This window comes from Eurytemora carolleeae, unplaced genomic scaffold (assembly GCF_000591075.1).
Source record: "Eurytemora carolleeae unplaced genomic scaffold, Eaff_2.0 scaffold74, whole genome shotgun sequence".
Classification (NCBI taxonomy): domain Eukaryota; kingdom Metazoa; phylum Arthropoda; class Copepoda; order Calanoida; family Temoridae; genus Eurytemora; species Eurytemora carolleeae.
The window spans coordinates 441,077-456,423 of NW_019396090.1; the positions used below are offsets into that span (position 1 = coordinate 441,077).

General features: G+C 36.6%; 1 protein-coding gene across 1 annotated transcript in view; it reads left to right on the plus strand.

Annotated features, from left to right (window-relative positions):
• Nucleotides 1-14,618, plus strand: part of LOC111718409 (uncharacterized) — a 19,292-nt gene extending 4,674 nt beyond the window's left edge. Inside the window, exons 6-12 of the mRNA XM_023493987.1 lie at nt 758-958; nt 1,842-1,932; nt 5,820-5,994; nt 8,338-8,367; nt 8,839-9,835; nt 10,442-12,132; nt 12,691-14,618. Of these exons, the coding sequence (XP_023349755.1) occupies nt 758-958; nt 1,842-1,932; nt 5,820-5,994; nt 8,338-8,367; nt 8,839-9,835; nt 10,442-12,132; nt 12,691-13,893 (4,388 nt within the window). The 3' untranslated portion in view covers nt 13,894-14,618. The remainder of the gene's footprint in view (nt 1-757; nt 959-1,841; nt 1,933-5,819; nt 5,995-8,337; nt 8,368-8,838; nt 9,836-10,441; nt 12,133-12,690) is intronic.
• Nucleotides 14,619-15,347: the final 729 nt, after the last annotated feature.

Here is a 15,347-nt window from a genome sequence, read left to right on the forward strand (position 1 = left end):
TGGGGGGGGGGGGGGGAACCTATTTAAACCACTTATAAGGTGTCCCATTTAAAATTTGGATTCCAAAAAAATTTGTATTAATTTCATCAAAAATTGGGATTAGGTATAGGAATAAAATGGTCTTTTGAAAGTTTAAGAAATATTAGGGTAATTTTCATTGTATCCTTTTTGTTTTAACTAGGAAAATATATGAAACGTTAAAAGAATTATGTTAAAAAATACGAAAAGTTGGCATTTAAATTTATGTGATAATAACAAATTTTCTTTTACATCTACCCCTGAACATTTTATGCATTACGTCATTATTAATTATTTAGCTTTCTTGTAAATGTGTATTTACTTGCACACGCAATATCGATTCACTTCCTGCTATTTTTAACCTTTTAGCTTTGACAAATGGTTATTAAGTACATGATTGATTTGTANATTATTTGTTTTCTTCAAGGGGAGGGGGCCGGCTCTGCACCTGTTGGGACCTGCACAACCCCTGAAAATCATAGATTTTACTGATTCAGGAGGGGGGCTTAGCCCCCATGGCCCCCCCTGAATACGCCCCTGCTGATGATCTAAACCTCTTATATTTGTCTAAATGATTGTAAGGATAAAATTATTATTAAATTACTATAAAACACTTGATTTTTTAAGCGAACAGAAGAAGAAATGAAAATATATTTGTTTACTTCAAAACCAGTTTTTTAAGTTTTGGCAGAAAAAATAAAGTTCTTAAACAAAGATTAAAAATGCTTTTTATTTTTAGGATTAAACGCCCATGCCGCCGCTAGTTTACAGGCTCAGTTGGCGGCTGCTTACGGATCCGCCCTCCCCTCCTCGTTATCCTCACTCCCCTCCTCCCTCTCTTCCACCCTATCCTCCCTGGGCTCTATGTCTGGGGGCGGGATGCTCCCTCCTGGGCTTACTGCTCAAACTCTTCTACAGTACCAGCTTGCTTCCTCCCTAGGTTAATATTACATCATTATACATATATAAATTTAGCTTGGTTGTCTGTTTGTTATTTATTTATTTTTTATACTGTACAAAGAGAAGATGCTCGCAGATAAACCCACAAAAAGTCTAGTACATATTTATATACTCTGCTTGTCTGTCTGTTCGTTTGTTTGTATCCATTAAAAATAAACACAGCCAAATTATCAAGCCCAACATTTTTGAGGCAACATGACCCCAGAGATGGTTTATACGTTATGGATGAATAGAAATTAAATAAAAAATAAAAAAATTTGCCTTAAAATTTTTTTCAGTTTTCAAAATCCACGTAAATAACTCGTTAAAAGAGCAACAAGTAAAATTTAAAATAGAAGATGGGCGGGCTGGATGTCTAGTTTTATTTTAATTGACAAAATTTTATCTAAAGGGAATGTCGAGGTAATTTCAAGTAATTGAAAGTTTCGAAATCGTTCGCTCCCTAAATTAAAAACTTGCGTTTAAATGTTCAATCGTAGGGTAACTTGAAATTTTGTCCTCATACATCACTAAAATACTTATTTGCTACCAACTATCCAATGCTGAAAATTAATCATCAAAGATTTTTCATTTTTCTTTAATAAACTATTTCATATCTAGGAATATATGTTTAGTTCTAGAAATTAGATATTATACAACCTTGCAATAAATATTGATGAGCTGGATCTGAATCCAGATTCAGTTTTTTCAAGACTGATCCGGATCCGGACCATTATCAAAATTAATATTTATGAAAATCTATCTTATCTATTTATCTACATACCTATCAATCTATATATCTTTAATCCATCTATCTAAAATATATCTATCTAAAGTCTACCTTTCTATCTATAATCTATCTATTTATAATCGTATCTATCTAGGATATGGGTCTGGACTACTGGGATCTCCAGGATCTGAACTATTGATGCAGAGAGAACGACAAATAGCTCAGGATAGAGATAGACAACTCAGGTAGATTAATTTAGGATTATTAAAGGGACTGTGAACAACTAAAGTAGATTAATTTGGGCTTAAANTCTGAAGGCTTAGCTTGAACTACGTAGATCAATTCTATTATCTAGTCTGAAGGCTTAGCTTGAACTACGTAGATCAATTCTATTATCTAGTCTGATATTCTGACCTTGAAATCTTATTTTTAGTTTAACATAGAATTTTTTTCTTCAGCTGTAACTTTGTTTGCATTCGATCTTGACGTATTAGGATAGTTTGGAACAAGCTGCATTTTTAAAAACAATTGTTTAATAGCAATTCCCTTTCTTAACAATCTCTTTGTCTTATTAAAAAAAAACTTAGCTCTGGTATTTTAATACTCCTTGGGTTGGTTTCAACTTTTTTTTAGTTTTCAAGTTGTGTTCTAATACGTAAGAAATCCGATTAGCACCCAGTTGACTTTTTATTATCAACTTTATGTTTACTTGTTGAAAAGGATTTCTGATAAGTGGGGGCTTAAATGCATAATTGAAATACACTCTAAAAATTGCAGATTGAAATTTTAGTTAAAAAATAATGAAGCTTTTATGAATAGTTAAAAGTTTATTACAAAAATTAGGCATTCTGAGAAATCTATAAGATTCCCTGAAAAAAATAATAATGATCTCCCATCAATAAAGTTTTTGTTGTTTTTCTTCTGAACTGTCAAGAAAGGACGCAGCCTTAATATGTATGCAATAATGCGTAGTTAGAATTAAAACCTGTTTTTAAACACCTGCAAATTTAGCAACCCGCTTTAGTGCTACAGTTTGCAAAGCTGTTCATCCAGTTCAAATTTCTTCGGGCCATTTTTTAGTTTAAAACGGGATTTTAACTGCTGACACTAGGTGTATTTTTTTCAAAATCAAAAAATAAAATTTCTGATTTTTAGGGGGGGGGGGGGTATTTTTCGTATTTTGCACCGAACACATAAAATCAGTATTAAGATACATTCCGTCCCTCCAAATAATTTTCCTAAAAGCTTTGTTAGTTGGAAAGAACAAAAAAGTTTGATAAATCTCGCTAACTAATGAATATATGTTTCTTCCACAAGAAATAAAACATAGTTTTCTTAAGAAAAGATTATCCTCTCTTAATCATTATATAGAGTTCTCGACGAAGTAAAAAAAATAAAAATAAAAATTATTTTATTTTTAACAAATTTGAAATAATTTTTTTTCCCTCCAGTTATAGGAAATAAATACCAAATTAATGAAAACCCTTTTTAATTAGAAATTACGTGGATTTTATGTAGAAACTTAATCCAAAAATATCCACGTTCGATAAAAATCGAGGTTGAGAGAGAGAGAGAGAGATAGAGATTAAGTTAGAATGTAATAAACTACGGAGAAGGGGTTTACACCAAGGGGGGTGGGGTTTACCTGTATTTCACCACACTCCAACAGATTGTTGAAAATAATCGATACTTCCTGCACCCCCCCCCCCCTCCTCCCCACCACTTACACCTTTCTAACGGTTTAACCAATATACCTCACTTGAACTATACAGGGTCAAATACAGTTCTGTTTAACAATGTGCACTGTGTAGTAGAGATGTCAACGATAGTGCAACGTAACGTAAAATGTACGTATTTGTACGTTACGTTACAATAATATGAAACGTTAGGGTATATTCTATGTAACGTGAACGTTGGACGTTAACGTTATATGAGTTTATATCTTTGTGTTTATATCATTTGTGTATATACATAGCTTGTCTGTTTGTTTGTTTGTGTCCAATAAACGATCTAAAACGGCAGAACTGATCTTTTGTGTGGGACCTCACATGACCCCATGGAAGGTTTATGGATGATCAAACTCTCAAAATACTTTTTAATCGTATTTTTATTTTTTTTGAGAATTGATAAGTTTGAAAAAAACATTTTAAAAATTAAAATAATATATTTTCTTTGTTTGACGTTCATGGATTTATGGAGCTCTAAAAACAAAGAGAAATAAAACTGCGTCGTTAAACATAATTTTGTTTTATGAAAGATTATTTGGTATTAAATGACATCAACAGTATGTTATTGATTTTTAAGAGAGAGCTTTCTAATTTTATTCTGTCATCTGTGTTCAGAATTAATAGATAAATCGGTTGCATAATGTCGCAATTATATATTATTTCAGACCAATAACAAAACCTTTAAACAGTGCAAACATTTAATGATATATAATGAAAATCCTCCAACTTTTATTGAAGAATGAATTTAAGAGGTAGTCAGCGTCTAAAGGTTAAACTGTCTAGGGGGATTGAAACTTTAAAAAATGGAAAATAGAAGTATCAAAAGTTTTAGCCTTTGGAAGTATAAATATCCCTGTTCATATTGCCACACACGCACACACATACACACGAACACACACAGTATTCCACGCTTTAGATTAGTCAGGACAGCAGGCAGCTGCCTGCTCAGTGCTCAGTTGTTCTTAGACTGCCCTACCTTAACATACCACTACGCACTTATCACGTATTATTGCGTCATAAACAATAATGTACATAATTGAACTAATGCGTATTTGCAGCATTACTGATCTAAAAAAATAAAATTGTTGGTGAAAAAGGTGAAAAGTAAGATTAAACCTGAAAGAACTGGATTACATTATGAAACCTGCTAAACCTGTAATAAATCAGTAGTTACAACCTCACTATATCCTGTTGTAACTGCCCTCCTTTAACAGATAGTTACATAGATAGATACTTCTATCTATATAGATGGATAGATAGATAGATAGATAGATAGATAGATAGATCATGTGATGTTTAGACTAGAAACTAGAATACTGCTTTCGCAGTATCTTGTGTTCTATTTCTGAGTAAATACGGGGATAGTGAGATAGATAGTTAATAAGTGAACTGGCTGTAATCCACCACTAGCACCTGCATACTGCCTAAAACAGGATTTAAACATGCTTGGCCTGGAATTACTAGTAAATGCAATCAGAATAAAAGAAATGTAAGTTTAAAGTAAAAAGTTTAAAATTAACTATGTACCACGTACTAACTTGTACCCATTTTGTCAAGTACTATCTAATGGTGTACCCACTTTTCAAAGTACAAACTAGCGTTTAATCATGGTGCCGAGTACAAACTAGCCTGTACTTGTGTGCGTACAAAATAACCCTGTGTGTTTAAAAAACAGATTGTGTGCCTAAGATATGAGGAAGAACTAAGCGTTTTTTTCATGGGTAAAAGTGCGTAAACATACGTGTACTTATTTTTAAAGTACAAGAAAATTATGTACTCATGGTTAAAATTACAAGAAAATTTAATACTCATGGGTTCAAGTGCAAGAAAACTGTATTCATGGTTAAAAGTTCAAGAAAATTGTGGACTATTGGTAAAAGTTTAAAAAGTTTTGTACTATTGGTTTAAAGTACAAGAAAATTGTGCGCTCATGGTTACAAGTACAAGAAAATTGTGTACTCAGTTAAAATTACATGAAAATTGTGTACTCATGGTTAAAAGTACAAGAAAAGTGTGTACTATTGGTTAGCGTACAGTAAATTGTGTACTCAGTACGTAAATAGTTCGTGAGTATATTTCACGCATCCGCGCTTACACGTTTCACTCGCATGTGCTTTACTCAAGAACTTTTAGATTCGAGAGGGGGGGGGGACAGGGCCTGGGGCCTTGATAGGTATTTCTGCATTCATATTCTCGTTAAAATGAGACAACTAAACTAGCTATCTGAAATTACTAAGGACATTTTTTTATTTTGTTTGTTTTTATTAAAAAATATTATTTTTGTTTCTTCTTTATCCAGATTTTAAGAAACCCAGCAAAACTATTTAATAAAAATTCCGCGAGTTATTTATTGGACTAATTGATAAAGTAATTAACCTGTTTTTAGTAATTGATATATCTTCTAGGGAGAAAAGAGAGCAAGAGCACAGGGAAAGAGAAAGACTGGAGAAAGAAAGACAGGAACGAGAGAGAAGAGAAAGAGAAGAAAGAGAAAGAAGGGAAAGAGAGGAGAAGGATCGACAGATTGCGGAGGAGGACGTAAACAGACATTTTCAACTTTCAATGGAGATGGTTCGAAAGGTAAATATTTCAACCAAAAATATTTCAGATTAATCATTTCAAGGTTTCATCCTTTCTCTTAGCCCTTTTTCTATTTCACACATCTTATCCTTTTTATGTTAAACTGTTTCCTTTCTCCTGAGCTCATATCTTTCTCCTCAACCAAATCCTTTCTCTTCAACCTTTTCCTTTCTCTTCAACCTTTTCCTTTCTCCTCAACCTTACCCTTTCTCCTCAACCTTTTCCTATATCCTCAACCTTACCCTTTCTCCTCAATCTTTTCCTTTCTCCTCAACCTTACCCTTTCTCCTCAACCTTTTCCTATATCCTCAACCTTACCCTTTCTCCTCAATATTTTCCTTTCTCCTCAACCTTTTCCTTTCTCCTCAACCTTACCCTTTCTCATCAACCTTATCCTTTCTCCTCAACCTTTTCCTTTCATCTCAACCTTTTCCTTTCTCCTCAACCTTTTCCTTTCCCCTCAACCTTATCCTTTCTCCTCAATATTATCCTTTCTCCTCAACCTTATAATTTCTGCTCAACCTTATCCTTTCTCCTCAACCTTATNCCCTCACCTCATGGAGGTCCTTCACCACATCATACAGTTCCATCTGCTCATCATAGAGGACCCTCACCTCATGGAGGTCCTTCACCACATCATACAGTTCCATCTGCTCATCATAGAGGACCCTCACCTCATGGGGGTCCATCTCCACACCATGGTGGACCATCTCCTCATCATAGTGGACCACCTGCTCATCATAGAGGACCCTATAGAGTGGACTGTCTGATTCACTACGACGGTACCCTTGAAGCTTTGTAAGACCAAGAATGATTACAAATGAATGAATTCAATGTTTTCAACTTTAAAGATTGATTATTTTTAATTATGGTTTTTTCATTTTTCATTTTGGATCAGGGTTATTTCCTTCAAATGGAGGGTCACTTGAAATTACACCTTCAGTTCCTATTAAATGGTAATGGTCTTCTACATTTTCTTACTAAACAAATTCTTCCTGGGCTTTGGTGTTTTACAAGTTCGGATAGATAGAAATCCAATTATATTACATATATATAATAATTATTACAAATAGACTAATAATCTTATGTAACAATGTATAAAGAAATGAAAAAATGTGCTCATATGATTTGGGTCTCTTTAGAAAACTTTAATGTTCTCATAATTCATGCAAATATAAGTATCAAAATATGAAAAAAAAATCAGAAAAAGAATAAAAAATACATGAAACTTACAATATTTGTTATCTCTGAACATTTTGTTGCTAAAGGGGAGTGATACCCCNTTCTCTTTTTATACATTGTAAAACAAAAACAAAAAATGCATAACATTTATATAATACTTACATAATTCACATAATAGATAATAACATATTACCAAGTGAAGTTAATAAAAACAAAGATGTGGAAGAGGGGGGGGGGGGAGTGCTTCCTGTTTCACCTGTAGATAATAAAAATAGGTTATAAACTAAGTTTAACGGTTTTACCCCGTTTTTCCAACCCCTCGATTCCCTCCGGAAGTGATTTTTATTTTAGCCTCTAGTTTCTCTTTTCAAGTCAAAATTTTAAAAAAGCAATTAGACAAAGAAATTTTTGGTAAAAATCTTCGATGGATTAGATACACGTCTTGGGGTTTTCTGTGCAAGTTAGGTTTTTAAATAAACTTTTTCTTCCCGTGAAGGTTTGCGAGGAATGACTAGTATATTTTCCTGTTATTTCAGCCCTGCTAGAGGTTCTAGGAAGCTGGCTTCAGTTCCAGTATCCTGGGGGGGGGGGGAGTTGCAAAATGGTTTTCTATGTAATCTGATGCAGATATGCATCTCTAGGTTTCAAGTTAAACAATATATAAAACTTCAAGGGGATATTTCTATGCTAGTTTACACTTTAACGTCTTGAATTTTATTCTTCATTTATTCAGTTTCACTTTCGGTTATGCAACTTGGAAATTTAAATTAATTTTATGAAACTATTTTGTACTTTATCATTCTTCCTCACTTCATCGTGAATTTCATAATGAATGTGCTAAAAAATTGGATTAGTTGTACATTATAGCACGTGTGCTAGAAAGAGAAAATTTCTGTCCAAAAACTACGAACCAAAATAGCAGTGTTAGAAATAGTTATTTCAATTCTTTGATCTTTAATGCAAATCTTAAAATTCAAAATTAGTTCAAAATAAAAACGAAAAATATTACTTATCAACTTGAACTTGGATTGAATGATTTTTATTAAGAAACTATTAGGGTGTACACAATTTACATGTCCGATAATTAGATGGCAAAAGAAGAAAAAATAAGTTGCGAGAAAAAAGGGAAAAAAATTAGAAATATAATTGAAATTCTTTCAGATGCCAGGGCAGTTCAACCTGTTTAATCAGGTTAGTAATCCCCCCCCCTCTCTGTATTCCCTCCTCTTTGTGTGTAGTGTTGCATGTTTCATTGCATGGTATTTATATAGTTGCATGCCTGGGTTTTACTGAACAATTCGTATAAAGTTCATGTTAATCAAATAATCTTTGTTGATTTTTGGTCTGAAAACTGTCTTTTGAAAACACAGAAGAGATGCATTTAGAAAGTTAGTTTGAACTTTCTCTTGAGAACTTTCAAAGCAACTTTTTTAATGTTTGAAAAGTTTTAATTAAAATAAGTTTTTCCTTAGTGTTTTTCTTTTTTTCACTGTTTTTTGTTTTTGTGTTTGTATGTATAGTCCAAAAATATAAAAAATTAATTAATTTTGATGAAAAAATAAGTTAATGTTAATAATTAATTATTAAGATAAAAGACGTAACCTAAATGTTATTTTTCAAAAACATGAGATTTCTATAAATTAATATGAATATATATTTCAGCGGACGGCCGGAAACTGGTCAAATATACCTGGAATCGGCGGTAGAGATCCTGAGGCCGAGCAGCGTCAACGATTTCTAGATGCGAGGTCACGCGATTACCGACCTCCCCCTCCAGCACACGGAGACCCCTACGCCCGAGGTCACCCGAAGGATCTTGAGGCCAGGGGTGTTCAGGATCCTCGCGGTGGATCTTCTTCACAACCTCCTCAGGGGTATAGACAAGTGGAGCAGTACAGTAAACATCCTCAAGCTCCTAGTCCGGGATCCTACCATAGAGGTCCTTCACCACATCATACAGTTCCACCTGCTCATCATAGAGGACCCTCACCTCATGGAGGTCCTTCACCACATCATACAGTTCCATCTGCTCATCATAGAGGACCCTCACCTCATGGAGGTCCATCTCCACACCATGGTGGACCATCTCCTCATCATAGTGGACCACCTGCTCATCATAGAGGACCCTCCCCACACCACGGTGGACCATCTCCCCACCATGGTGCTCCATCTTCCCATCATACGATTCCAGGTCCACATCACGGTGGACCACCTGGACATCATTCTCTTCCCTCTCCTCATCACCGAGGTGGACCAAGTCCTCTTCACCGTGGTGGTCCTTCTCCTCATCTTAGTCGAGGTATATCTCCCGGAGCAGGATCCCCTCATTCCCCTCCAGATAGATATGCCGGACTCAAACTAGGATATCCTCAAACTAAACCATACAGTCCTTCTCAAGGGTTACTTAGTCCCCAGCCTGGTTCTATCTCTAGTATAACCGGTATACCTAGACCTAAGGTTGCATCACCAGCTCCGGGTCCAGTATATGGTAAACCCTCTCTACACTCACCTATACCTAGAGATATTCATGGAATGAAACCTACACAACCCAGTCCTCATCCTGCTCATCCTCCCCCAGCACACAGTGTTCACAAGGTTAACATCTGGGAGGCTTCTAGACCTTCTCCGATACCCTTGGAACCACTTCCGCTAGATCTAGGTATGTTTATTACATTTTTTAAAATTAGGCTGCGCCCATCTTACATTTTAATTGGGAACATTTTCTCTTTTTATACATTGTAAAACAAAAACAAAAAAGGCCGCGGATTTAAAAAAAATATCGTGGATTTTTGAAATTTAATAAAAATCTAATTTTGTTGGAGACTAATTTTTGAAATTTGATCATCCTAAGACCTTCCCTGGGGTCACGTGAGGTCTCTAAAAACAATTGGGCGAGTTCAGTTCAGCCGTTTTGACGTTTATTGGACACCAACAAACAGACAGACAAGCGAAGTATTTTTTGAGCTTGGCAATTTTTCGTTTTCTAACTTTAAAGTCTAAATATGTGTACTCATTTTATGCTATTTTGGAAATAATCTGCTATTACGTAATTTTTTTTTAACCTCAAACTTTCTTGGTATTTTATTTTATTTTATTTTCAGACATTCATAGTTTTCGAATGACTTAGAAATAAAAATAAATGCAACTTCTAATTATGGCGGAATGTTCATATATTTAATGAAAAATAAGTTTATTTGTAATAACTTATACTATTAATCTGATTTTACAAGAAAATAAGTCTTTTTATTTAATTTTCCTTATTTAGGATCCAGTAAACGGAAACCTGAGTCAGATGATCCTGTTCTCCTGGTTCCACTGAAAACCAGCAGAATAGAACCAGTATCGCCTCCCGGTCAGCTCCATAGGGTCACCGAACCTTCCACCCTCGGCACTCAGGTCATAGGGGCCGAGGCTACCCTCATAACCTCGGTTGTAAACACGGCAGCTCTATCGGCTGGTGATGTACAGGACGAGAACAGTCGACAGACAGATCCTCCCAGTGAAGAGAAGAAGAAACCTGAGCCCGGGGGAGCAGGATATGTTCATAAACTCAAGAAAGCTTGGATGAAGTCCTATGTAGCTGAACCCGCCGGTGACTTCAGCGGCGGGGGAGGCTCCAAGAATGGAGGAAACCAGTCTGGAGGATCAGGGTGTAACAGTTCATCAACTAGTCCACAGCTCACCAGGGCGACTCCTTCACCTGTAGGATCAACCAAGTCCACAGGATCAGGACTAGGATTCCCAAGTGCTGTTAAATCCGCGGCTGAGGCTCTACGTATGAACGGGCATGGTTCTCCAGGGAGTGAGAAGAAAGGAGATGACGAAGATATGTCAAGTGAGGAGGAGGAAGATGCCAGTAAACCTCTCCCTAAACCCAAGAAGGCCAAAGGGAAACCTGGTCCCAAACCCAAAGGAAAACCGGGTCCTAAACCTAAGACCGGGCCTAGAAAGAAAGCTGCAAGTGAAAGTGAAAACTCGGATTCTGAGAAAGAATCTGATTCGTCCAAGAAATCTGAGAACGGTTTAGGTAAAAAACGAGGCAGGAAACCGGGGAAACAAACAAAGGTTAAAGAGTTTGATGAACCTAAGTTTAAAAAGTTTAAAACCGAGGAATCTCCAAAATCTGATCCGTTTACCAAGCCGTCCATCAGTCAGCTCAAGAAGTCTGGTGACAGTTTTCTACAAGATGCTTCGTGCTTTGAGGTTGCTCCAAAATTGAACAAATGTCGTGAATGTCGATGGTCTCATGCTCAGCGACAGAAACAGAGTCTTGCCAATATTTTCTGTCGGTTTTATGCATTCCGTAGACTGCGTTACACTAAGAACGGACAGATTGCTCAGGCTGGATTCTGTGATCCTAAACAGGATGCTCAAATCGAAGATCTTAAACTCTGGCTCCCCAGCCAGGAGCGGTCTCCTCCAGATATGGACAAGAACACTGCCGAGATAATACTAGAGAACCTAAGCAGTCTCTTCTATACTATATACAGAGAAGAGCAGGAAGCCACCAACATCCATTTATCTGAAGATCTAACGGTTGCCTGGAAACGGGTAGTGCAGGGGGTCAGAGAAATGTGTGATGTGTGCGAAGCTACGCTATTTAACAACCACTGGGCATGTGGAAAGTGTGGGTTTGTTGTGTGTATTGATTGTTACAGAACGAGGGCGGGTGAGGAGTCAAAGGAGACTGAGACGAGTACAGGGAAGGATCGGGACGAGTTCTCCTGGTTGTTCTGCACCAACAGACAATCCCATCAACCAGATACAATGATGCTTACGCAGATTATTGCCGGGGACGCATTGGAGGAGGTTAATACTAAGCTCAGAATACTCGCCAAACTACACAGGACCAAGGGAACCAACGGAGAGAATGGATGGCAGAATCCGGATAAAAATAGTAATGGAATCCGTCCTAACGGCATCAAAGACGAAACTGATGTCAAAGAAGAGAAAGAGGTATTTTTTTGCAAACATTTGTAAAAGATAAATTTAATGTTATTCTAGATAAAACCTGATATTATAGGGACTGTCAACGTTATTTCAAGTGGTCCTCCGTGCAAAAATGACTGGCCTATTCACTTCCGGTGTCTTGGCCTTGAAACCTTTACCTGATTGGACGATATTGTCGTTTTTCTAGGTTTTTGATTGATTGTTTGATTTTCACCTTAGTAATACCACAGTTGAAAATAAAAAGTTTTTACGATTATAAACATTGATTTTTTATTATTACTTGATCAGACAAAGCTATAAAGGGTACCGTTATGAATCAAGGATTGCCATTTTTTCATGGAGGGTCACTTGTAATTACTCATACAGTCCCTTTAAACAGATAAAATCCAGTTTTAAATTTGCAAGTTATTTGCAACATTTTAACTGAATTAATTTAATCAATTTGATATTTGGTTTCATTTTCAATAACTGCATTCTCAGTGGATTTGGATAGATCAATGGTTGAGATCATTAGAAACCTTGAAGCTATGAGATAGGAAAAATTTTAATTTTGTTTTGTTTTAGGGTAAAGATACGAGTAATCTACGAGATCTGATCTGTTCTGTATCTCACTACTCCTGGGGTCCTCGAGATACATGTTCTATATCCATGAACCCGGTGGATGATAATTACAAGTTCTCTCATCACACCACACACTCCTGGAACTGTGACGGGAAGGTTTTAAGACTGGAAGATCCTCTAGAACCAGAAAACCTTGAGCTCTTCAAGTTCAGCTGGAAACATTCCCAACCAGTAATAGTGGAGGGTATAGGAGACACCTTAGACTCTTCACTCTGGAGTCCATCAAACTTCTTAGATCTGCCAGATCACGGGTTTGATCCTGCTAACCCAGAATCATCTGCGGTTTCTAACGGACAGACCTTGAAGAAGTTCTTCGACGGGCTAGATAATACATCTCGGAGACCTGTTGGGGATAACGGTGAACCAATGTGTTTAAAACTTCGTGATGGATGGCCGCTCCAGGAGGATCAATTTCAAGAACTACTTCCGGTTCAGTGTAAAGATATTCTGCGTAACCTTCCTCTTAAACAATATATGGATAGATCTGGGATTCTCAACCTAGCCTCGATGCTACCAGAGTGCTTTGTGAGGCTGGACCTCGGACCGAGGTTGCGCGGTGGATATGGAAAATCTGTGTATGCCATGAAGTACAATACCAGTGATACCTTCAGTGTGTGTGTGTACACGGGCAAGGACGGAAAGGAAGATATTAGGGAAACTCTGAGAAACTTGAAATGTGATAACAGTTGTTTAGAAAAGGCTGGACTGAACCCGAGTAAACTTGCCGCCCTTTGGACCGTGTTCCATCCGTCAGAAGCGGACAAAGTGAAATCTTTCATTCTTAGAAATTTGAAATCCGAGGGTAAAGTGAAACCTAAGGATCCACTGTATGATCAAACAATGTATCTGAAGGATCGACATTTAGATAAACTACTAGAGGAGGAGAATATTAAACCCATGGTGTTTACACAGCTACAGGGAGAGGGGATATCTATTCCTGCCGGAGCTCCCTTCCAGGTTAAATTCCTCCAAGCATCTCTTCTAATTCAGATAGATTCTATTTCACCGGAGCATATGGATCAGGCCATGCATATTAGACCATCTGATATTCATAGATTTGATGATAGATTTCAAGTTAAAAACCTGGTTTTCCACTCATGCAAGGACGCGCTATCCGTCCTGTTTAATCAAGACAAGAAGAAATAGATGGTTCCGTCCTAGAAACCAGGATTACTAGTCCTCTCTCTCTCTATATATAGTTGTTAATGTAGAGAACTCTACCAATGTATCAAACCTGGGCAGAAAGGCGTGTTGACAAACCTCTTAACTTCACGTTAGAATTCACTCAGTTTAGCCTGATATTCAGGTTTATTAGAACTACGGCTTCTACATCCTTTCCTTCCTCTACCTTCACTTTACCATCCCTTCACTTAGCCATACATTTTCTCCCCAGTCCACTTGCTTCCCCAGTCTACTTACTTCCCCAGTTCACTTACTTCCCCAGTCCACTTACTTCCCCAGTCCACTTGCTTCCCCAGTCCACTTGCTTCCCCAGTCCACTTACTTCCCCAGTCCACTTACTTCCCCAGTCCACTTGCTTTCCCAGTCGACTTGCTTCCCCAGTCCACTTACTTCCCCAGTCCACTTACTTCCCTGCTAAGTCAGAAAACTCAAGAGGCATTTCCTTAAAGGAGAAGAAGTAAAAAGTTGTGCATTAACATTATTATCATTATTATTATTGTTTTCAGTGATCTCACACCACTAGTGATTCATAGTGTTCCATACTCGTATCCTACCTTTTCCATCCCCCCCTCCGCCCGTATCCGACAGAGAAAAACCAGGAAATGTGATGAAAATTGTTGTTTTTATTTACATCGATGTTGATTACAAATGATCTATGTATCTTAATAAATCTAACAAAACCTTATAAACGTTGTGTAATTACCACTTGTCCATCTATATATTTACACGTTCAAAGAAACTGACTTACTATTAGATATTTATTAAAAATCAGGTTTCCAAGATAAAAAAAATAAAGACGGATTCGAATATTGAATATTCGGTTAATTTTTTGTTCGACGACAATATTTATTGTGTACTGCAAATTGCAATGATTTGCGATACTTTGACTGAAGAAATAGTGGTTGTAGTTGAGAGCTATTATTTTCTAAATCTTTAATTATTTTCTATTTCTAAAATAATTAATTTTTTTTCATGTGGCAAGAAAATTCTTTTGGTTAAACATACTAGGCTTTCTTCTATTTCAACTTTTAATTGTGGCGTTATCGTTGAGCATCAACTCCTTGCTTAAAATATAACAAAATAATATAGTTCGCAGGTAAAAAATATTTTTTTTGTGTATTAGAAGTTTTTGGAGACAATTATTAGAAATTCTGAGCATCCATAAACCTTCCCTGGGGTTATGTGAGGTCCCACACAAGTTGTGTGTCCAATCGGTTCAGCCGTCATGACGTTTATTGTTGGATACAAATAGAGACAGACGGTCAAGAAAAGAATATAAAGAAGCTATGTAAAATATTCTTAATAATAGACAAAGGGAGCAGGTCAACTGCAGGCGAGATCACTGGTGTGACTTTGTGACCTAATAGAACCCCTAGGTTTAAGTTTGCGAACATGTAAGAGAAAAGCAAGTTTTTTTG